Source organism: Dreissena polymorpha, chromosome 15, assembly GCF_020536995.1.
Source record: "Dreissena polymorpha isolate Duluth1 chromosome 15, UMN_Dpol_1.0, whole genome shotgun sequence".
NCBI classification, from domain to species: domain Eukaryota; kingdom Metazoa; phylum Mollusca; class Bivalvia; order Myida; family Dreissenidae; genus Dreissena; species Dreissena polymorpha.
The window spans coordinates 40,095,749-40,122,297 of NC_068369.1; the positions used below are offsets into that span (position 1 = coordinate 40,095,749).

Genomic DNA, 26,549 nt, shown 5'->3' on the forward strand with positions numbered 1-26,549 from the left:
GAGTGTTTACAAGGATTTTGTATAATATAATGAAAATTTGGACAGTCTAAGGGCAATAATTATGGCATTAATTATGTGATATATAAAAACCAATCTTTGTACCAAGTTTCATGATGATTGGGCAAAACATGTGATTTCTAGAGTGTTCACAAGCTTTTTTTACTATATAAATATAAGAAAACTGCCCCCCCCCCCCCTGGCAGCCATGTTTTTCAACTGACCGGAACCATTTTCGAACTCAACTCTCATATCAAAGCAACAAATGTTCTGACCAAATTTCATGAAAATTGGGCCAAAAATGTAACTTCTAGAGTGTTCACATGTTTTCACTATATACATATAGAGAAAAATGCCCCGCCCAATGGGGGCCATGTTTTTTTCACCGATCAGGACCATTTTCAAACTTGTCCGAGATATCAATAAAACCAATGTTTTGACCAACTTTCATGATGATTGGGCAAACATTGTGACTTCTAGAGTGTTTACAAGGTTTCTCAATAGCCAAATAAGAAAAACTGCCCTCACCCCCCGGCAGCCATGTTATTCAACTCACCAAAACCATTTTGAACTCAACTCTCATATCAAGGAAAGAAATGTTCTGACCAAAATTCATGAAAATTGGGCCAAAAATGTGACTTCTAGAGTGTTCACGTGTTTTCACAATAAACATATAGAGAAAAATGCCCCGCCCACTAGCGGCCATGTTTTTTCACCGATCTAGAACATTTTCGAACTCGTCCGAGATATCAATAAAACCAATGTTTTGACCAACTTTCATAATGATTGGGCAAAAATTGTGACTTCTAGAGTGTTTACAAGGTTTCTCTAAAGCCAAATAAGGAAAACTGCCCCCCCCCCCGGCAGCCATGTTATTAAACTGACCGGAACCATTTTCGAACTCAACTCTCATATCAAGGCAACAAATGTTCTGACCAAATTTCATGAAAATTGGGCCGAAAATGTGACTTCTTGAGTGTTCACATGTTTCCACAATATACATATAGAGAAAAATGCCCCGCCGACTGACGGCCATGTTTTTTCACCGATCTGGACCATTTTCGAACTCGTCCGAGATATCAATAAAACCAATGTTTTGACCAACTTTCATGATGATTTGGCAAAAATTTGGCAAAAATTGTGACTTCTAGAGTGTTTACAATGTTTCTCTATAGCCAAATAAGGAAATCTGCCCCCCCCCCCCCCCTGGCAGCCATGTTATTCAACTGACCGGAACCATTTTCGAATTCAACTCTCATATCAAGGAAACAAATGTTCTGACCAAATTTCATGAAAATTGGACAAAAATGTGACTTCTAGACTGTTCACATGTTTTCACTATATACATATAGAGAAAAATGCCCCGCCCACTAGCTGCCATGTTTTTTCACCGATCTTGACCATTTTCGAACTCGTCCGAGATATCAATAAAACCAATGTTTTGACCAACTTTCATGATAATTGGGCAAAAGTTGTGACTTCTAGAGTGTTTACAGTGTTTCTCTATAGCCAAATAAGGAAAACTGCCCACCCCCCTGGCAGCCATGTTTTTCAACTGACCGTAACCATTTTCGAACTCAACACTCATATCAAGGCAACAAATGTTCTGATCAAATTTCATGAAAATTGTGCCAAAAATGTGACTTCTAGAATGTTCACATGTTTTTACTATATACATATAGAGAAAAATTCCCCGCCCACTGGCGGCCATGTTTTTTCACCGATCTAGATCATTATCGAACTTGTCCGAGATATCAATAAAACCAATGTTTTGACCAACTTTCATGATGATTGGGCAAAAATTGTGACTTCTAGAGTGTTTACAAGGTTTCTCTATAGCCAAATAAGGAAAACTGACCCCCCCCCCCGGCAGCCATGTTATTCAACTGACCGGAACCATTTTCGAACTCAAATCTCATATCAAAGAAACAAATGTTCTGACCAAATTTCATGAAAATTGGGCCAAAAATGTGACATCTAATGTGTTCACATGTTTTCACTATTTACATATAGAGAAAAATGCCCCGCCCACCGGCGGCCATGTTTTTTCATCGGTCTAGACCATTTTCGAACTCGTCCGAGATATCAATAAAACCAATGTTTTGACCAACCATCATGATGATTGGGCAAACATTGTGACTTCTAGAGTGTTAACAAGGTTTCTCTATAGCCAAATAGGGAAAACTGCCTCCCCCCGGCAGCCATGTTATTAAACTGACCGAAACCATTTTCGAACTCAACTCTCATATCAAGAAAACAAATGTTCTGACCTTATTTCATGAAAATTGTGCCAAAAAAGTGATTTCTAGAGTGTTCGCATGTTTTCACAATATACATAGAGAGAAAAATGCCCTGCCGACTGGCGGCCATGTTTTTTCACCGATCTGGACCATTTTCGAACTCGTCCGAGATATCAATGAAACCAATGTTTTGACCAACTTTCATGATGATTGTTATTTAAAACCCTATAACAAATATGTAACGCGTGAATAAGGAATAAGGAACAGTTCCGTATTCCTTATTCGAATTAGGAATAAGGAACTGGGAAAAAGGAACCAACTTATCACCCATTAAAATGCAAGACATTTTCTTCCAGTTAAAGGGAGCCAACTGCAATAACTTTGTTTGACCACTTTTCACCTATTAAAGATTAAATTATTATACTCAACAGGAACTTAAAAAGACCAAAGTAAATGTTGATAAACATTCTGACAATGTTTTGTGTAAATCAGTTGTTTCAATGCCTTGAATAAAGAAGAAATAGAAGAACAAAGATGTCATATTTAAGTAATAATACTTGTACATTCATTGTTTGAAGTTATCTAAGCTATACCTAGCGATTTATTTGTTAATAGAATTATTATTTATATGTAAAACATTATTTGTGTATTTTATGTTTAGTTACATTCAACCAAAAGTAAATGAGACAAATTTGTATAATAGTTGAAACAAATCCTATGATGTTATACACACACTGAAACAATTATGTATCCCATTTGAATTTACATCAGTACAGGACCACCAACAAAAATTCCTGACATAAAGTGAACTCACAATTTTACGAAACTCAAATTTACTAAATGAATGAGTATTAAAAACAAAAGCTGCTGTCCACTTGTTTTTGCTTTGTTTATTCTATGTAAAAAGGTAAAATGCAATTGAACACACAATTTTATCTATACGATGAGAATTAAATACATGGGAAAAAGATGTGATTTAACAGACTGTAAAAGAATTCACACCTACTGAGGAGCAACAAACATTTTTTTGTTTCGCATAATACAGATTTAAACATGGAAGTTTGGGCAGTGCAACAAATAAAACGGATTAAATAATATAGGCAAAATCTAACAAACCAAATCCACCATGTAACAAAACCATATTGTATTTGTAAATTACTAAAACCTGTGTTATGTTTATACAAATAATTTTTGAAAAATGTATAATTACATCCTGATGTTTGTAATTAATGTGTTTTTCCAGATATACAGTCATATGGTACGTTAAAATTTAGATCCATGCTTACATCTATTACGATTACATAATTGCCTCTATCAGGTTACATTTTGCATATATGATCAGGGTCTATATTGGTCACTGAAAAGTAAGCATGTACAATCAGGGTCTATACTGGTCACTGAAAAGTAAGCATGTACGATCAGTGTCTATACTGGACACTGAAAAGTAGGCATGTACAATCAGGGTCTATACTGGTCACTGAACAGTTAGCATGTATGATCAGGGTCTATACTGGAAACTGAACAGTAAACATGTATGATCAGGGTCTATACTGGACACTGAACAGTCAGCATGTATGATCAGGGTCGATAATGGTCACTGAACAGTCAACAGTCAGCATGTATAATCAGGAGCTATACTGGACAATGAACAGTCAGCATGTATGGTCAGGGTCTATACTGGTCACTGAACAGTCAACATGAATGATCAGGGTCTACACTGGTCACTGAAGAGCCTGCAGTTATGATCAGGGTCTACACTGGTCACTGAACAATCAGCTTATATGTTCAGGGTCAATACTGCTCATTGAACAATCAGCATGTATGATCAAGGTCTATACTGGTCACTGAACAGTCAGCATGTATGATCAGGGTCTATAATGGTCACTGAACAGTCAACATGAATGATCAGGGTCTATACTGGTCACTGAACAGTCAGCATGTATGATCAAGGTCTATGCTGGTCACTGAACAGTCAGCATGTATGATCAGGGTCTATAATGGTCACTGAACAGTCAACATGAATGATCAGGGTCTATACTGGTCACTGAACAGTCAACATGTATGATCAGGGTCTATGCTGGTCACTGAACAGTCAGCATGTATGATCAAGGTCTATACTGGTTACTGAACAGTCAGCATGTATGATCAGGGTCTATACTGGACACTTAACAGTCAACATGAATAATCAGGGTCTATTCTGGCCACTGAACAGTAAGCATGTATGATCAGGATCTATTCTGGTCACTGAACAGTAAGCATGTATGATCAGGATCTATACTAGACACTGAACAGTCAGCAAGTATGATAAGGGTCTATGCTGGTCACTGAACAGTCAGCATGTATGATCATGGTCTATTCTGGTCACTGAACAGTAAGCATGTATGATCAGGGTCAATTCTGGTCACTGGACAGTCAACATGTATGATCAGGATCTAGACTGGACACTACACAGTCATAATGTATGATTAGGGTCTACATTGGACACTGAACAGTTAGCATGTATGATCAGGATCTATACTGGTCACTGAACAATCAGCTTGTATGATCAGGGTCAATACTTCTCATTGAACAGTCAGCATGTATGATCAAGGTCTATACTGGTCACTAAACAGTCAGCATGTATGATCAGGGATAGACCGTGAGGACACTGAACAGTAAGCATGTATGATCAGGATCTATACTGGTCACTGAACAATCATCTTGTATGATCAGGGTCAATACTTCTCATTTAACAGTCAGCATGTATGATCAAGGTCTATACTGGACACTGAACAGTCAGCATGTATGATCAGGGTCTATTCGGGTCACTAAACATTTAGCATGTATGATCAGGGTCTTTACTGGTCCCTGAACTGCCAGTAGTTATGATCAAGGTCTATACTGATCACTGAACAGTCAGAATGTATTATCAGGGTCTACACTGGTCACTGAAGAGCCGGCAGTTATGATCAAGGTCTATACTGGTCACTGAATAATCAGCATGTATGATCAGGGTCTATACTGACTGGTCATGCATACTGAACACTGAACAGTCAGCATGTATGATCAGGGACTATTCTGGTCACTGAAGAGAAGGCATGTATGATCAAGGTCTACACTGGTCACTGAATAGTCAGCATGTATGATCTGGGTCTATACTGGTCACTGAAAAGTCAACATATATGATGACGGTCTATACTGTTCACTAAACAGCATGAATGCATCCTCTATGCCAATTCTGGTCAGGTAACAGTCTGCAGTAAGTCTATAGAATGAGGGTCTATACTGGTCACTGAAAAGTCAGCATATATGATCAAGGTCTATTCTGATCATTGAACAGCCTGCATGTATGATCAAGGTCTAACTGGACTCTGAAGAGTCAGCATGTGTGAACAGGGTCTATACTGGTCACTGAACAGTCTGTATGTACGATCAGGGTCAACACATGTCGCTGAACAGTCAGCATGTATGATCAGGGTCTATACTGGCCATTGATTAGTCAGCATTTATGATCAGTGCCTATACTGGTCACTTAACAGCCAGCATTTATTAACAGGTTCTATACAGTTCACTGAACAGCCTGCATGTATTAAGAGGGTATATACAGGTCACTGAACAGCCTGTATGTATTAACAGGGTCTATATTGGTACCTGAACAGCTAGCATATATGATCATGGTCAATACTCGCCATTGAACAGTCAGCTTTTATGATCAGTGCCTATACTGATCACTGAATAGCCAGCATGTATGATCAGGGTCTAAACTGGCCATTGAACAGTCAACATGTATGATCAGTGCCTATACTGGTCACTGAAAAGCCAGCATGTTTGATCTAGGACCATACTGGTCACTGAACAGCCTGCATGTATTAACAGGGTCTATACAGGTCACTGAACAGCCTGCATGTATTAACAGGGTTTATACTGGTCATTGAACAGCCAGCATGTATGATCAGGGTCTATACTGGCCATTGAACAGTCATCAAGTATGATCAGTGCCTATACTGGTCACTAAACAGCCAGCATGTATGATCAGGATTTATACTGGCCATTGAACAGGCAGCATGTATGATCAGTGCCTATACTGTTCACTGAAAAGCCAGCATGTTTGATCAAGGTCCATACTGGTCACTGAACAGCCTGCATGTATTAACAGGGTCTCTATTGGTCACTGAACAGCCTGCGTGTATTAACAGGGTTTATACAGCTCACTGAACAGCTTGCATGTATTATCACTGTATATACTGGTCACTGAAAATTCTGCATGGATGATCATGGTCTATACTGGTCACTGAACAGCCTTTATGTATAACCAGTGTCTATACTGGTCATTGAACTGCCTGTATGTATTGTCAGAGTTAATGCTGGGAACTGAATAACCTGCATTATATAATCAGAGTCTATACTGGTCTCTGAAAAATGCATAATTTTCTCTGTGAACTTGATGATTATTGATCAACGAATTTTTATGTTAGTATGTTTGTGTTCTTTCTCATTGATGTACAGCGCTCTTTAGTCTTGAAATATGTGACAAAAAGTTTGAAAATAATCATTTCGAGTATAAGTGAACCTTTTCTTACAATGAAACCCAATGATCGGTTTGAAGAATATAAACAGAAAATTATTAAATGTATTAACAAATATTCGCTTTACAACATTTTTTTAGTAAGCTCCTTATTTTAATTTAGTCTCAGTGAATCGCAAATTCCAACTGCCAAGGGGTACAACTCTATTGAACGAGCAGTAATTTGGTTGGATCGGATCTTGTGAAACTGACTATAGCGCAGCGTACTACGCTTTTCATACAACCAACATTCCAACCAATCGTTAAGTTCGGTATAACACTGTGTACATGAATGAAAACAAAAATGGCCGAAAACAACAAGGGTGGGATTTTAAACATTACGGAAAAATTTCTAAGACGACGGAAAACTAAGGTATGATATAATAATGAATTTATTGCATTTATTTAGATTGTATTTTTGCAAATCGGATATATTTTTGTAGTTCTTATATAGCGCATGATAAAGGCAGAAAACGAAATTTACAATGCAGGTGTTGGCACATTTTAGTGTATTCCGTTAAGAAATTTGACAACACCGATTTGCTTGGGGTTATTTGATATGTCAGCTACTCAAGTATTCGAAAAATGTTGTCTCGATCGTTATTTTAGTAAATGTGCATACATTTTTTTTTAACTGCAATCAAGTTAACGAAAAAATTAACATAATACAAACTTGACTGTTTAACAATGTTGTAATGCATTTAAATTAATTGTTGTTTGTAAATTGTAGCTAATTAATGTTTACTTTAATGTTTGCAAATGCCTTTCTGTTAAATATTTTGTATGCTTAACCAATATTAAATGTGTCTTTAAATGCATAAAAATACATTTAGCCAAAGAGCAAGTTTTATCAATGATTTATAATAATTCAATAGTTTTAAGTTCATTGGTCCTCTTCATGTTTTTTGTCTTAGATTTTATTGACAATATGTAAGGAAATCAAAATGACTAAGAACTCCATAAATTTTCTTCAAATATACCATTTAGAATAAAAACTTACAACTTGCTGCAACCCCTATCACAGTGTTGTCACTCTCATTATTCAGTGCATACTAGCTTAATCTGGTGCTATTATGGTAGGCTTGTCTCTGTCATGGGACGCTCCGACGTAATAGTAGAATTTTAATTAATGTGACCTTACCCTTAGTTAGTAACATGTTAAAAATGTATAATAGTTTTAAATACCTTAACATTTAATTACCAAAAAGACATGGACATGTACCGGTAATTAATAACCTATTAGTCTTTAAAATTCTTCGACCATGATAAATGTTCAATTTAAAACAGGCATACATGTATGTAAAAAGGGGTTGTGTGCCTTGAACAGCAAAAATTCTAGGCATAAATATCATGATGATGTATACATGTGTTAGTATTGGGATGACACATCGGTATGAACAAGTTGAAATGGAAACCAATTCAACATCACAGGGCACAGTGACATAATGATTTTAGACTTCCTAATTAAACTAATTTATATATAGATTCACTCTCAGTAGTCCTCAGCATAAATTGATATATGCAAAACAACTTTGAATTCTACTTCAGAATATATCCAATGAAGTACATGAAATGGTAGATAGAATAAGAGAATGTCTCAAATAACTTGTTTAAAAAACAAAAGCTGTATTGCATTTTGCATAAATAAAACATAAAAACGTCAACCTTCGATTGGGCATCAATAGAAACAACATAATCTTCACATTCACACGTGTTAAAACTTAATTATATTTTTAGACATTGATTTTGGTTATTTCATGACTTTGTTAATTGCCTCTCTTGGTTGGTTTACAACATTTATGTGAGAAAATTTTGAATTTTGTTAAATTTGCACATATATTCAATGGAATGTACATGTATAGAAATAGCTTTAAATCCTTAAATTATTGTATAAGTGTCATTACTATCTTAGATCATTCCCTATGCAGCAGCAGTGGACTATGCTTATTATTCCATACAAATTAATAATTGACAGTAATCAGGAATATCAATAGATTTTGAAAATCACGAGTCAAATTACCCTGTGCTTAAAATGTTAAGGGTCAGAAGAAATTATAAGGGTCAAAATACTGAAGTGCAGTTATTTTTGGCATACTAGTTTAATTTTGTGCAAATGTTTGTTGGTATACATTTATTTAGTCAAATACTATGCGATTGATCTTAAATTGTGGTGTATACATATAGGAATCTGGAACAAGTTGTCATATCATACCATATTTTATTAAACGAGTTCAGGAATTTTGTTTGTAAGCGAGCCTTTGGTGAACATTACTAACGAATTTCCTGGATGAGTTTGATAAAATATGGTATGATATGACAACAAGTGTCAGATCTTTTTTATCACATGCTTTTAAATGAGCAAATTAAATAAATATTTACACAAACATAATGATAAATGTTTAAATTTTGTGACATTATTTGACGTTGCAAAATAACTGCAAAATAACAAAATGCAATTGGTCAATAAACGAAAACACAGCCAATGAAAACGCTTCAAATGTTTTATTACACATGTGTAATAAAAAAAAATATGTAATGGTTATATTACGTGGGAAACAGGGTATGGCATGTGATAAAAGTTATCAATGACTTAACTTTCTTGTAATTATTGCATCAAATGATGCAAGGCAGATAATTTGCAGAATTTCAAATTTGAGAAAATTGCTAAATAATTGCATCAAAAGCATGATTCTGCTTCAATTTAAATCCGTAATAATATAAATGAATCAGAGGGTCTTATATATTTCAAAATTGCCTGCCTAGGATGTTCTAAGACTATTCTTGCCATATTTCAATTTAGAATCCCGTCATGATTTTTCAAAACATACATGCCATGATTATACTCCTATAAATATGAGGTCGATTTACATCGGGGTAGCTTACGTCTAATTTTTTGGACTAGCCATGATTACTTCTTCTTTCTTTAACATGCTGATTTGAAGGTTTCACTTTTAAATGGTTTTAGCCTGAGGCATTGTACGGACACCAGACAGTTTCATCAATGTGTAATGTACATAATGACAGCTTAGTGAATGGTATTCAACTATAACAACTGTAAACAGTAAGAGCTGACAAATATTTCCCCTGTAATTTGTAAGAAAATACCCATGATTTTTATATCCCAAAGTTCTCAACCTGAAATTGTGTTTTGGATAGCTGTGATATTTTATCCTTAATTTAACCAGTTTTGTAATAAGTAATTCCGGTGTTATATGGCTTTTTATTATTTGAACTTTTCTAGGGTACCATATAACTAATGATGTTTTTATGTGACAAAAATTTCCCAATACTCAACACAGTCTTTTTTAGGTCATGGTTAAAATAGTCATCTATATACATACACAACCAAATATATAATGCACCAAAAGTAATTTGAACTGATTCATGTTCTATATGTATATGAATATCATTCCAAACTGATAGTGATACTGTATTATGTGAATTTTTACATCACACTTGGAACGGATATCATTTTGGCGATTTGAATCATCGAAAATTGTGCATTTAATAAATGTTTGAATGTATTTATGTAATATCAGTGATTTTTTTTGCTCAAAATTACAGCCGATTTTCGGCTGCTTCCCAATCGCAAAATTCCACTTTCCCCAAAAATCTGACCAAAATTTCCCAAAAAAAGCCCAATTTCAACAAAAATAAATATATATATTATTTTTTTTAGAAAGATGTCTCTTACGACTTAATTATGATTTCTTAACTCTAGATCTGAACTTAATTTTTTAAATATCCTACAAAATATAAACTTTAATTTAGTCCTTTTTGTCAATAAATAATTCCCAAATTTGCCACATTTATTGATTAAAATAAAAAAATCCCAATTTAACCAGACTCCTTTTCCCAAAATGGCTCGAAAACCCCCTGAACATTCACTTAAAAACAATATTAATTCTGTTACTTATAATCATATTTATAATGCTTAATTTTTCCCAATTTCATGGTTTATCGCGCTGTTTTTCCCAATTTCACGGTTTATCGTGCTAATTTTCCCAATTCAAATGGCACAGGCTGTAACAAATAAAAGCAAACAAAATCACTGAATATTCTATATATTTATATATGTATAATATAAGAAGCACTTTTCCATGACTTTAGCAGGGATGGTATTCTATTTTGTTATCAATTTGACTGTATTTCTAACCTGTGTCGATACAAATTTTTATTTTTTTTACGACTCTGAATTTTACAAAATCCAAGTGATTTTTAAGGTCAAATAAATGTATGTGATGCATTAATATAAACAAGTGTCTATTTTACTTAAAATGTATCAAAATAAAAAAATACAACAGTTAAAACTATGTATAATAATTGTTGAAAAAAATGCACAATTTATACCAAGATTGATGTTCAACTTCACGTGATAGTGTGTTTTGTTATGATTATTTTAGCTATAGATCAAAATGAATTTTTAGCGAGGGTGTTTTCGGAGAAAACCCGAGCTATTGTCATAGCCAGCTCGTCCGACATCCGCCGTCCGCCGTAGGCGTTGTGCTAAAACCTTAACATTGGCTCTAAAATCAAAGTGCTTCCACCTACAACTTGAAACTTCATATGTAGATGCACCTTGATGAGTTCTACACGCCACACCCATTTTTGGGTCACAAGGTCAAAGGTCAAGGTCACTGTGACCCCTAATATCAAACTTTAACATAGGCTCCAAAATCAAAGTGCTTCCACCTACAACTTTGAAACTTCATATGTAGTTGCACCTTGATGAGTTCTACATGCTACGACCATTTTTGGGTCACTAGGTCAAAGGTCAAGGTCACTTTGTCCTCTAATATAAAACTTTAACAAAAACCTCTAAAATCAAAGTGTTTCCACCTACAACTTTGAAACTTCATATGTAGATGCACCTTGATGAGTTCTACACGCCACACCCATTTTGGGTCACTAGGTCAAAGGTCAAGGTCACTGTGACCTAAATAAAAAAAATAAAAAAATCTGACAAGCTTTCGCAGCTGAGCGTGGCACCCGTTATGCGGTGCTCTTGTTGTAATGTTGTGATTGTTTAAAACCAAGTTTAACGAATGTTATATTAGTTTAAGTTGTTGTAGTCCATGATAATTGATAAGATTTGCCTCTTGCTTTTTGGCTGACGAGCATTGTATATTCTGTTGAATAGTTAGTATCTTTATTTTTGTATATGGATAAAACTAAAGATTATAATTGAGATAATTATTATGACAGACAATCGTGAATTTAAGTAGATATAAGTTACAAATCATCGTTCTGTCTGTAAAGGAATACAAATGGTTAATACCTGAAACATCTTCTTTTAGTGCCTTGGCTATGCTTTTCCAAACAATTGAAGTATAGGTAATCAGAGTCCCGATATGCAGAACTGCGTTGGTTGAATAATTCCGGGTAATTTTTCAAGAATTCGATAGTTTTTCAGTTGATTTTTGAGATGACAGCTACTCTCATCGTGCTAAATGCCGTCAGTATCTTGTCTGCATCCGCATTAGAATGCTCACTTGAGCGTTCTTTTGCGGACGCCTTTTGCAGCGTGCGGATATGCGGATGAATGGAAGTGAGCACAGTGTTCTATTTTTTTGCGGATGCGGATATGCGGATATGGACAGATGGAATACCAGCCTTATAACAGGATTGGAAAAAAATTTATGTTAGAAAATGAAATGAAATTAATGCACACAATGGAAGCAAAAATCATACACTTGTACATTTTTTCGAGCAAATTGGCCAGATACTACTACATATCCCTCTTTTCCTGCCTTACCTCTTTTACGTAGCACCTTGCTCATATGTAATTCCTTGATCCTTTTCTAGGTTACATATTATCAGTTGTATTATGGACTTCAGTTCTAGGTTACATACTATCAGTTTTCTAGGTTAAATACTATCAGTTTTCTAGGTTACATACTATCAGTTGTATTATGCACTTCAGTTCTAGGTTACATACTATCAGTTTTCTAGGTTACATACTTACAGTTGTGATATGCACTTCAGGTTCTTCAGAGTCTTGGGAAGACAGAGAAAACTACAGATGAGAAACTTGTGGAGGACTGTCATAAGCTTGATAGACAACAGGTACATAAACAATAACCAATACTGGTAGATGCTGATTGTATTATTGGTAGTGAAAGGCTTAGAACACTGACACCTTTCTGGAATATTTGTTTCAATTGCCAGAAATGCGCATTCCATTTACATTGATCGTATTGCTGGTATTGTCTAGTAATGATTAAATGCAGTCTCTGAAAAAGTTCTCAATGACTGGCAACAGGGTTTGGCAAACTTTTAAATATTACTGGCCAAAATTCAAATTTATTGACATGTCAAATACAAAAAAGGCATTGACCAGGATTGTTCACCTGCCATGAGGGCCAGTACGTTGGAAATTATTTGCGCACCTTTTACAGATTAGATGGCTTACTTTCAGAGGTATAACAGACTTTTGCATAGGTTATAATGCAAGCTAATATCCTAGCTCACCTTAGCATAACGTGCTCATGATGAGCTTTTGTGATCGCTTTTTGTCCGTCGTCCGTCGTGCGCTGTCAACATTTTGCCTTGTGAACACTCTAGAGGCCACATTTATTGTCGGATCTTCATGAAATTTGGTCAGAACATTTGTCCCATTGATACCGCGACTGAGTTCGAAACTGGGTCATGCTGGGTCAAAAACTAGATCACTAGGTCAAAAAAAAGAAAGACCTTGTGAACACTGTAGAAGTCACATTTGATGCCCAATCTTCATGTTACTTTGTCAAAATGTTTGTCAAATTGATATGTTGGTTGAGTTCAAAAAACGGTTCCGGTCCGTTGAAAAACATGGCCGCCAGGGGGCGGGGCAGTATTCCTTATATGGCTATAGAAAAACCTTGTGAACACTCTAGAAGTCACAATTTTTGCCCAATCATCATGAAACTTGGTCAAAACATTGGTTTCATTGATATCTTGAACGAGTACGAAAATGGTCCAGATCGGTGAAAAACATGGCCGCCAGGGGGTGGGGCAGTTTTCCTTATATGGCTATAGTAAAACCTTGTTAAACCATTCTAGAGGCCACATTTATTGTCCAATCGTCATGAAATTTGGTAGGAAGATTGGTCTCAATGATATCTAAGATTGTGTTCTAAAATGGTTACGTTCGCTTGAAAAACATGGCTGCCAAAGGGCGGGGCATTTTTTCCTTATATGGCTATAGTAAAACCTTGTGAACATAAGAGGCCACATTTATTGTCTAATCTTCATGAAATTTGGTCAGAAGATTGGTCTCAATGATATCTTGGATGAGCTCAAAAATGGTTACGTTTGCTTGAAAAACATGGCTACCAAGGGGCGGGGCATTTTTCCTTATATGGCTATATATGGCTTTAGTAAAATCTTGTTAACACTCTAGAGGCCACATTTATTGTCCGATCTTCATGAAACTTGGTCAGAAGATTCACCCCATTAATATCTTGGACAAGTTTAAAAATGATGCTGGTTGGTTGAAAAACATGGCTGCCAGGGGGCGGGGCATTTTTCCTTATATGGCTATAGTAAAACCTTGTTAACACTCTAGAGGCCACATTTATTTTCCGATCTTCATGAAACTTGGTCAGAAGATTTGTCCTAATGATATCTTGAATGAGTTCGAAAATGGTTTCGGTTGCTTAAAAAACATGGCCATCAGGGGGCGGGGCATTTTTCCTAATATGGCTATATATCATGCTTGAGTAAAACCTTGTTAACACTCTAGAGGCCACATTTATTGTCCGATCATCATGAAACTTGGTCAGATGATTTGTCCCAATGATATCTTAGATGAGTTCGTAAATGGTTCCGGTTGGTGGCCGCCAAGGGGGGGCGTGGCATTTTTCCTTATATAGCTATAGTTAAACCTTGTTAACACTCTAGAAGCCATATTCATTGTACGATCATCATGAAACTTTGTCAGAAGATTTGTCCCAATTATATTATTGACCAGTTCGAAAGTGGTTCCAGTTGCTTGAAAAGCATGGCTACCAGTGGGCGAAGCATTTTTCCTTATATGGACTTATGAATCTTCATGAAACTTTGTCGGTATATTTGTTTAAATGATTTCTTGGATGTTTATGAAAATGGTTCTGGTCTATTGAAAAACGTGACTGCCAGAGTGTTCACTAGTCATGAAAGTTGGTAAGAACATATTGTTCTAATGACATCTTGGGCTGCACAGAACATGGTCAGTTCCTTTGAATCTCAGGTGAGCGACTTTGGGTCCTTTCAGGCCCTCTTGTTAATAAAATTGTTAAATTTCTTTCAGATCTGTAAGTCTTAAGCATTGCTTTGTCTTCATTTAGTGTTGAATATCTTTGAATTTTATAAAACTATACTAATATTTCTAAAAATGTATCTTTTTATATATTTATCTTTGTTGTTCTTGAATACCATAATAATAGGTAGGATAGTTTTGACCAGAGTGATGCTATGAAACTATGTGTACATTTCAGGAAGTAGCAACAAAGCTTCAGAAAGAACTCAGAAACTATGTCAACCATGCCAAAGGTACCATTTTCCACATTCTTTTTCTTAACCATAAAGTTGATGGTATAGGACATAATTAATGATAAAGTTACAACTGTCATGTTGCTGTCACTATTATGGTCATTAGATTATTATTGTTCTACTTTTTCTTGTGTCTCTGCAGACCATGATCAGTTGGTTCTACAAATATATATGAGTCGTGTTCTGAAAAAACTGGGCTTAATGCATGTGCGTAAATTGTGGTCCAATATTAGCCTGTGCAGTCCGCACAGGCTAATCAGAAACGACACTTTGTGCCTCAATTGGGTTTTGCTAAGAAGAGACTTCATTTAAACGAAAAGTGATATAAGCGGAAAGTGTCGTCCCTGATTAGCCCGTGCGGACTTCACATGCTAATCTGGGACGACATTTTACGTGCATTCATTATGCCCAGTTTTCTCAGAGCGCGACTCATATATAAGTAAGCATGTTCTTATTCACTGTATTCAAGAGCATTTCTGTCAGTGCAACCAGTTCAGCTTTAGTTGACCATTTTCAATAAATTGTGCTATTTAAGTAGCCACTGTTTACATATCTCTATGGTATAAAGAGGCTTGCACAGGTATAATGGAATGCTGACAGTCATTTAGTTCCAGTATATATTTTTTGTTATATGGTATTTAGATTTGTTTTAAAAGGTTGGCAAAATGCTGAAAATACCCTTGTTGCAGTTACTAAACTCACTTCTCTAGACATATGTATCATATTTAGTTCTTGGGTTGACCTTTATCAACCTTTTTTCTTAGCTTTCATACATAGATGTTGTCATAGCTTAATTTGGAGAAACCTAAGTGTATTGCTTTCAATTCTGCCTAACACATGTCAGTGTATTGCATAAGAACACATGTTTGCTGATGCATGCTGACAGTAGACCATCAATTAATCTTACTTCAGTAATATTTGCTATAAACATTTTGTCAAACTGTCTGGGTGTCATTATTACTGGTTACTTATTATTGGACACCAGTCTGGGTGTAATTCTTACTAACTTATTCAGTGGACACCAATGATTTTAACTTGTTAAGTAGCCTCATCAGATGAATTTCAACTTTTATAAAGGAAAGTGGCTTGACGAATTATTGTATCAGAAGCTGTGCAGTATTCATGTTGAAACCATCTGTAATTTAAACTGGGAACATAGATATATGCATTTAATTTATTTAATTGTTGTATAGGAGTTAACTGTTAATGCTCTAATATTGATGTAGAACATTCTTAATTCACACAAGGACAGATTCGAAAGGGCCTCATTTTTTGTTAAAGCAAAATTACCTGTTTAGTCTACCGCTTGCAACAAAGCTTTGATACTTGCATGGATTTTATCTTGAAACACACTGACCACACCCACATGATCTGATCACATTTAAACCTTGAATTCTTCCACTGTTTGGCTAAGAATAATTTAGAAGGTCCAAAATCTTGTTTGTCCCAAAATGATTTGTTTTGTCAAACATCAATACTGCATGCTACAAAAGTTTTATACTTGCTTGGATGAACACAATCAGCAGGCCCACATCACCCTTACCTCCATTTGACCTTGACCTACCATTGGGTTTGGATTAATTCAGTAGGTCTAAAGTTTTGGTTTAACCCAAAGTTAGGCATAAAAAAGGACTGTCGCTCGACCGTGTCTCCCGAATCTGCGCCCGACCTTCAACTTTGAATTGGGGTACCCCCCCCCCCAAAAAAAAAATATTTGTTCATTTTCGTTCATATTTGATGTTATGTCAAGCAATCAAAGCATATATATGCATGTATTTCTTATTATACACTTTAGTAGCCTTCCATTCTAGTACCTGAAAAAAAAGGAAAAAAAAATCTTCCTACCGACCCTGTTTTTTTTTCCAAGGACATTTTTTTTTTTGGCCTTATGTGGGTTTTTACCGGTTCCTTCTGGGACTAACAATGAACAAAGTCAATATATGCAATTTTAAACATTTTGAAGAAATATCTTTTCTAATCATAGTTTTCTTTGATATTACATGACCTTATAACTATTTTGCAAAAATGTGTATATTGCAAACTTTTGTGAAACTTAAATGAATAGAAATTAATCTATTTAAAAGAGAATAACTGCTTAAGTTTTGTGGTAAAAACTTAAAATGTTATTGTTTCCTTCCTTCTCAAACAAAAAAAAACAACAACAACAAAAACTCCCTATCTGTTGATATGGTGTTTGTTTAGATTTTTTTATTCAATGTGTTTTTACTTCCTTGTACCAGGTACAAGCACTGATAGCCATAAGAAGTGGATATTAATATGGTTTCACATAGGAAACAGGAATAATTTGTGACAGGAAATAATAGTATGGATACATACATGCTCCTCAAAAATTGTGGGTCGAGTGTGACATTGTTGTATCTGCGAAACCGTTTTATTTGAGATACAATTATTAAACGCTCATCCTTTACCTTCTACTGCAAAATCCTGGAGGCAGTTTTGGGATGTCCCTGTGTGTTTTTCTTGAAAAGTGCATACATGAGATTTAGGTTTAGAGAGGATGGAAATATTCAGGAACTAAGTAAGGAAGTTAACTGAGTTTTTTGGTCCCTTATTGATGTGTTACTTAGAATAGAAATTCGGAAAGGTGCTCTATAAACAAGAAATACCAATTTGACGATGTTATCATGTCATTTAAATTACCACAAGCCATCAAGTCCTTTAACTTGGCTTGCTCAGAATTTTGGTTTCATAAAGGTGAGCTTGTTTCTTGGTCTCCAGTAAGGATAGTTTCTTGGTCTCCAGTATAAAGGATACACAATTTTGATTGGCTTGGTAATTACAATTTTGATAAATGCTGCTGAGTGTAACAATTAAGGTTAATAATTGGAAAAAACAAACAAAAGCAATTAAATGCATGATATGATCCAAATAATTTATGATTTGAGTGTAAAAAACCAAAAGTTGGGCATTTTCAAATGTGTCAGCCCCTGTATGCTGCTCCTATTGTCCCTGTATCCCTATGTTATCATGAAATGGTTTGAAACTTAAATTCTTAATGTAGGAGAGCAAGCCCTCTGAGTTATATCAGTAACAGAGTTTAGACAAGTAAATAACTTTTAGATGAGTGATATTTGATAGGTTGACACCATCATCAAGTGCCACAACCTGCTTCAATCCCCAACCTATTCACTTGATATCAGTATTGTCCAAGGTGGGGATGGTATTTAACCTCATTTTAATACCCACCTGTGAAATCAAAACCATTTGGGATTGCCCTATACAATGATAACATTCTTTTTGAAATATTATTGTAAACCCTTGATAAAAATTGTTTTGACTGGCTGACTGCATAATTTAATTGAGGGCTTAGGGATGACACTTTCCCCTGTTATAGAATTTTTCATATAAAGGAAGTAAAGGAAAATCCAGTCTAGGTTGAAAGTGATGTTCCTGGGATGACACTTTATGCACATGCATTAAGACCTGTTTTCACAGCGGGAGACTCAATAACATGATTTTATTTTCACTGTCGGGTATTTGTACATGAATTGTGCCGGTGAACTTCTCAGATTTGCTAAGCCTGTCCTATCAAGGGCATTGGTTGGACATAAAGAACTGCATGTACTTTTGAATAAGGAAGATTACTACACAGACTGTGATGTACATGTATGAAAATAATAGAACTGCAATAAAATTATTCCATGAAATGCATATTAAGTGCATTTAAAGTCATTTGACCTTATACAACATGGATTCATAGTACAAGTACAAATGTGGAGAACCACCAAAAAATCTCCATCCATGTTGAAAGTGTGTAGATATCTTAAGTTCTTTTTTAGCAATATATTACCTGTTTCATGCGAAAATGGGTGATCTGCAGCCGTAGCTTAAGACCTCCCTAATCAATTGCGCTGTCTGGTAAGGAGCTACGCTGCGTACTATAAAGTCACATGGGTTTCTTGGTTTCATAAGAAGACAGGTAGCTCCTGACCAGACTATGCAGATGCGCAGGCTAGTCAGGAGGTACACGGGCGGCATATGGTATATGTCTCATTTTCACATGACATAACTCACAGATGTGTTGACCACTTCTTCATAACACATATTGCAATACAAACTGTATTCTGAAGACGGTTAAATTAGACATTAATTATAATATTTAGCTCGGCTGTTTTCTGAGAAAACCTGAGGTATTGTCATAACCAGCTCGATTTATTCAAAAATGCACCCGTTATGCGGTGCTCTTGTTGAGTGTTTTAGAACATTAATCATGCAGTGAAATGGTTAAATATTGCATCATCGAAACTTTAAGCGTTAAATTATAAGTTTTTATCTTTTGAAGAATTAGAATTTAATTATCTTGTAAATTCATATAGATAAAAGCAATCCTTCTTTTACATGAATTAGCATAAGCCTACTTTTTCACCTAATATTTAATACCAAAAATACCTCAGTAACATATAAATAATGGATGGTTTGGCTTAATAATATTCAATGTGTACATGTAAATGCCCAGTGATACAGTAAGAATGCGTCAAATTGTAACAATGAGATAATTTTACACACCTAACATTGAGATGTAGGCTGACCTATTTCTGACATGTTTATCATATACTTCACCAAATCAGCGGAGTAAAACGTTGTTGAATACCACAAAATCGGGGACCGTTAATTTCTTTGTATTCAGTGTATTATCATGTTTCATTCATATTGCTGTTTTAATATCCAGTCAAAGGATACAGGTGAACAAAACACTGTGATGTATGGGGCCACATAATAACTGGAGTTGAAGCATGAGCTTTACAGCAAGAAAAACATGTGCAGTTAGGAGCAGAAAGGTTGATAAAAAACAAATAAAAAACAAGATAAAGCTGTTATTTTGTATGTAGTAGGTTGTATGATTTTCTCCAGTTTTTGCAAAACATGTGCAGCCACTACAAAACTAAAGAAGGCTTAAACCATATACTATCTAACATAGTGGATCCCCCAGCTCTTGTTGGTTATGAAATGAAGGCCGTCTGTAGCAGACTTCATGCAAACATTGTATATTCATACTTTTTTGCATTTATTAATAGATGGGTATAGAGTTGTAAAGTACATTTCTATCTATTATGAAAGTACTTTATATTCCATTCCATGTATTTTAAGATAATATATAATAGTGTGAAACTTGCACAATATATGAAATTTAAATACAATATGTTATGATTGAACAATGATCAAAAACGGTCTCACACCCATTATTGGTTTATCTTATCATGTGTTATGTTTTCAATATTCAAAATATGTTTAGCAGCAGTTTACTTTGTATTATAAAAAGTCAATAATTAACAACCCAATCAGCAAATCAAAAAAAAGGTTGCCAAACTGAAGATAATGTAAACATTTTATGTCCCCCACTATTGTAGTGGGGGACATATTGTTTTTGCCCTGTCTGTTGGTCTGTACGTTGGTCTGTCTGTTGGTCTGTCTGTTTGCGCCAACTTTAACATTTTGCAATAACTTTTGCTATATTGAAGATAGCATCTCCATATTTGGCATGCATGTGTATCTCATGAAGCTGCACATTTTGAGTGGTGAAAGGTCAAGGTCAAGGTCATCCTTCAAGGTCAGAGGTCAAATATATGTGGCCAAAATCGCTCATTTTATGAATACTTTTGCAATATTGAAGATAGCAACTTTATATTAGGCATGCATGTGTATCTCATGGAGCTGCACATTTTGAGTGGTGAAAGGTCAAGGTCAAGGTCATCCTTCAAGGTCAGAGGTCAAATATATGTGGCCCAAATCGCTTATTTTATAAATACTTTTGCAATATTGAAGATAGCAACTTGATATTTGGCATGCATGTGCATCTCATGGAGCTGCACATTTTGAGTGGTGAAAGGTCAAGGTCAAGGTCATCATTCAAGGTCAGAGGTCAAATATATGTGGCCCAAATCGCTTATTTTATGAATACTTTTGCAATATTGAAGATAGCAACTTGATATTTGGCATGCATGTGTATCTCATGGAGCTGCACATTTTGAGTGGTGAAAGGTCAAGGTCATCCTTCACAAGGTCAAGGTCATCCTTCAAGGTCAAACATCATATAGGGGGACATTGTGTTTCACAAACACATCTTGTTATTCATGGAAAAGTACATGTTTGGTAATCTAAAATCAAAGTATTATATAAATTTAATTTGATTTAAATGTAAAATAATAATAATATTATTTTTTTTAAATACTCATTAAAATCCCTTGTTTTCATTATAGTGTTTCATTTTATCTAGTGTTAATGAACTCGCTTGCAATTTTGTGACCACTAACATAAATGAAGAATGCTTTGTTTGATAAAAAAGTTATGAATATGAACACCACAAGTAACTTTTATTTTATATACCGGGTATATAATTTATTTATCTCACCAACTTTGATATTGTTAAAACTGCTAAAGTTATTGCTTGTAATTTCATGGCGTTAAAATATAATATTTTTATTAAAGCTTGATGGTGTTAAAAATTCTTAAAGTTGTATTGGGCAACTTTCCAGTTACATTCCTGGATGGGCCCAGTATAAACAGTGACTTTGAAATAAAGAAACATTTATGTGTGTCCGGAGTGAAACATGAATACCATGACATCACTTCAACACTTGTGTTGGGATCAAACATGAATACCATGACATCACTTCAACACTTGTGTTGGGATCAAACTCATGATTTCCTTTTCCCTTTAGCACTTAGATATGTATTTTGACACACATGTTATCCTTTAAAAAGTTAAATTTAATGAAAAACCTTTCTTACTTCATGTAGATTCAAGTTTTAAAGGCTTCATTTCCAACCCTTAGATACTGATGAGCAGCAAACAGCATAAAACCAGAACAGACTACGCTTTACTTGCAGGCTGTTCTGGTTTTATGCTGTTTGCACAAAGTCATTTTCACTTTGCTTCTGAGTTGGAAAGGGTTAAGACAGTATTATCATAAATAACAGTAACTGTTCATTAATTTTCAGTTTATATGAAGTTTTATTCTAAAATCATTCAAGGAACTGTATCAGATTCTCATCTTGCTGATAATTTATAGCATTTCTCAAATGTATTAATAGGACATTTGCAATGCGTATGGATTGTCAAGAATAACATTGTAATCCAAGGGAGTATTTTCTCAGGTGGTTGAAACATGAGAAGTGTGGGCTAACATCATGTTGGTGATTATAAATGTCAAAATAATGTGTCATTTAAACCCACATATTTAAATTGTACAGGGGTTTTCATGATATTTTAAAATAGAACTCCCCATGATGAATATGGTAATGTTTTCTTTTGACCCCCCCTCCCCCTCCCCCCTGATGTATAACTCTAAGTGGTTGTTAGTTTCAATAAATTACTGTAAAATGAGGACGGACAGGAACGGTAAAAAATGACAAAAAAATGCCACTGTCAACCATTGAAGTAGTATTTAAGATGTGATTATTTGACTAAAGAAACTGAACTTTTCTACTAACAATGATTATGATTTCAAAATCATTAGATATTGGTTGTTACCAGTTAATACTGGTTAAAGAAAGAGAAAGTAACATAAACAGGTTTACATACATTTACAAAGTATGCATTTTGCTTTATAGCTGTTGATAGCTATCAAATGTTTTAGGCAATCCAGCAAGATTGAATGAAAATGCATTCCCATGTACTGCTTAGTTTGTAACAACTGATTTAATTAGATAATTTGAATAAGTCAAGGTAAATTAATACATACATTGAGGTCGCCGTGGTGTAATGGATATGGTGTCCGCCTAGCGACCAGGAGGTCACGGGTTCGATCCCCACCGTGAGAGCGTTCTTTAGATCTCCCCCAAAGACACCAAGTACTGGTTCTAGGCCCAGGAAACGGACTCGAGAGCGTTTATATAAGCCTTTTGCTTTCGATGCAATCGAGCTAAAATAAATAGGTTTAAACTAAATTAATACATAACATCTCAAGATGTGTCCAGAACATTCATTTCATTCATTTGTCTGATGGGTGGCCATCAGTTATATTTTTGTAATATTTCAGTTTTATTTGTAAGTCAATAGACATTGTTTTCGGGGCCTATATGTATATAATATATACATATATAAGTTGAGGTTGAGAATATTTTAATTCATGCAAATGCATTAAACCCCCTTTTAACAGAGCGTGGTTCATGTCTATTTTCAGCATTGTCAGTGGCCTCGAAGGCGTTCTATGGTGCTGTATCAGAGGCATACGAGCCAGAATGGGAAAACCATGCACAGCTTACCAATATACTCACAGTAAGGAAACGATCTGATAGAGGATATTTGTTGGATTCAGTGGAATATCGATTTTATTTCACGAGTGATCATACAAAAATATATTTTTTATGATCACAAGTGAATTAAAATCAGTATTCCACCGAATCCAAGAAATTTTCTTTTTATTTTATGCTTTTTTTTCATCGTTTATTATGCTCCCCCAAAATTTTTTGGGGGAGCATATAGTCGCCGCTTCGTCTGTCCGTGCGTGTGTCCGTCCGTCCATCTGTGCACAATTTTTGTCCGGGCTATTTCTCAGCAACTAATGACCAGAATTTAATTAAACTTTATGGGAAGCTTCACTACCAAGAGGAGATGTGCATATTATCAGCCAGTTTTGGTCGGATGATTTTTCACAGAGTTAGGGCCCTTTGAAATTTTCGATAAACTGTACATATAGTGCAATTCTTGTCTGGGCTATTTCTCCCCAACTACTGACTGGAATTCAATGAAGCTTTATGGGAAGCTTAACTACCTTGAGGAGATGCGCATGTTATTTGTGGGTTCTGGTTAGATGATTTATTATGCTCCCCCAAAAAAGGAGCATATAGTCGCCGCTTCGTCTGTCCGTGCGTGTGTGCGTCCGTCTGTCCGTCCGTGCACAATTTTTGTCCGGGCTATTTCTCAGCAACTAATGACCGGAATTCAATTAAACTTTATGGGAAGCTTCACTTCCAATAGGAGATGTGCATATCATCAGCAGGTTCTGGTCGGATGATTTTTCACAGAGTTATGGCCCTTTGATATTTTCTATAAAAAAATCTTGTCCCCCCAACTACTGTGCCCTCAAGACGTTTCCTTTTATCTGAATATATAGTGCAATATTGTGACAAAAAAAAACTTTGGGGAGCATCACCTGTCTCCGACGGTTTCTTGTTTAGAGAGTTATGGCCCTTTGAAATTTTTAAGTTGCTAAACCATCCATCGTATTATTTTGTCCAAAGTTATGCCCCTCAAGACGTTTCCTTTTATCTGAATATATATTGCAATATTGTGACAAAAAAAACTTTGGGGAGCATCACCCGTCTCCGACGGTTTCTTGTTTACATTGTTAAAGAGTTTAACTTGAGAATTTCGCTGGAATAATGACGTCATTTCGTTGAAAAAAATGTCGTCATTTCACAGTAAAACAGCGAAAAATATCAATATTTTTCACTGTTATTTTTCACTGTTTGAAACCGTGAAATATCAGTTTTATTTCACTGATATTTCTCTATTAACCACAGGAAAGCATAAAATAAAGATGCTTAATGCTTATACTTGTTTAAACTCATAAGCAAAAGTTTTGCCATTAATATATTTTTAAGGTCTATGAAAAGTGGCAGTGTACTGCTTTAATTTGGGTGTGATTAATTTTCTGTTCAGCTGATATCTTTCATTTTAACTCTATGTTAGTTATACAAATTGTTCTTAGACCTTTTTAAAAGTGAAGCATTATCCACTCCTGATGTGTTCCGAAAATCATGACGTACTTGATTTATACCAAAATCACACACCTGTTAAATAAATTGAATAATTTAATCCAATCCTGAGCCATCTTCAAATCGAAAGATCAATGTCAGTAACTTATGAATTTAAGATTTTTGAATAATGCCAAGTAATATTGTTACTCATAAAAGTGGGGTTTGCAAGTCATGAGCATGTCACTGTATAGAAAGTTTGAGACATTTGACACACTGACTCTGCTATTGTTACCCTGACACACTGACTCTGCTATTGTTACCCTGACACACTGACTCTGCTATTGTTATCCTGACACACTGACTCTGCTATTGTTACCCTGACACACTGACTCTGCTATTGTTACCCTGACACACTGACTCTGCTATTGTTACCCTGACACACTGACTCTGCTAATGTTACCCTAACACACTGACTGTGATATTGTTACCCTGACACACTGACTCTGCTATTGTTACCCTGACACACTGACTCTGCTATTGTTACCCTAACACACAGACTCTGCTATTGTTACCCTGACACACTGACTCTGCTATTGTTACCCTGACACACTGACTCTGCTATAGTTACCCTGACACACTGACTCTGCTATTGTTACCCTGACACACTGACTCTGCTATTGCTACCCTGACACACTGACTCTGCTATTGTTACCCTGACACACTGACTCTGCTATTGCTACCCTGACACACTGACTCTGCTATTGTTACCCTGTAAGGTTGATTTCAGAGTGTGGACGTGCTATGGCAAGATTACCTGCAGAAGTTACAGGACAGTGTGCAGGAGCCCCTCACAAAATACCTCGCAAACATTCCACAAATACGGGTGAGTGATACCTCGCAAACATTCCACAATTACGGGTAAGTGATACTTCGCAAACATTCCACAAATACGGGTTAGTGATACCTCGCAAACATTCCACAAATAAGGGTAAGTGAAACCTCGCAAACATTCCATAAATACGGGTAAGTGATACCTCGCAAACATTCCACAAATACGGGTAAGTGAAACCTCGCAAACATTCCACAAATACGGGTAAGTGATACCTCGCAAACATTCCACAAATACGGGTAAGTGATACCTCGCAAACATTCCACAAATACGGGTAAGTGAAACCTCGCAAACATTCCACAAATACGGGTAAGTGAAACCTCGCAAACATTCCACAAATACGGGTAAGTGATACTTCACAAACATTCCACAAACACAGGTAAGTGATACCTCGCAAACATTCCACAAATACGGGTAAGTGAAACCTCGCAAACATTTCATAAATACGGGTAAGTGATACCTCGCAAACATTCCACAAATATGGGTAAGTGATACCTCGCAGACATTCCACAAATATGGGTTATTGATTCATGTACCTTGCAAACATTGCACAAAAACAGGTTAGTGATTACTTAAGACATTCTACAAATACGGGTGAGTGATACCTCGCAAACATTGCACAAATATGGGTTATTGATTCATGTACCTTGCAGACATTCCACAAATACGGGAGTGATTACTTAAGACATTCCACAAATATGAGTGA

At 35.6% G+C, this 26,549-nt stretch overlaps 1 protein-coding gene across 1 annotated transcript in view; it reads left to right on the plus strand.

Moving 5' to 3' along the window:
• Positions 1 to 6,993: 6,993 nt before the first annotated feature.
• LOC127859705 (amphiphysin-like) overlaps positions 6,994 to 26,549 on the plus strand; it is a 73,113-nt gene continuing 53,557 nt past the window's right edge. Inside the window, exons 1-5 of the mRNA XM_052397213.1 lie at positions 6,994 to 7,153; positions 12,766 to 12,846; positions 15,237 to 15,291; positions 23,436 to 23,530; positions 25,742 to 25,837. Of these exons, the coding sequence (XP_052253173.1) occupies positions 7,073 to 7,153; positions 12,766 to 12,846; positions 15,237 to 15,291; positions 23,436 to 23,530; positions 25,742 to 25,837 (408 nt within the window). The 5' untranslated portion in view covers positions 6,994 to 7,072. The remainder of the gene's footprint in view (positions 7,154 to 12,765; positions 12,847 to 15,236; positions 15,292 to 23,435; positions 23,531 to 25,741; positions 25,838 to 26,549) is intronic.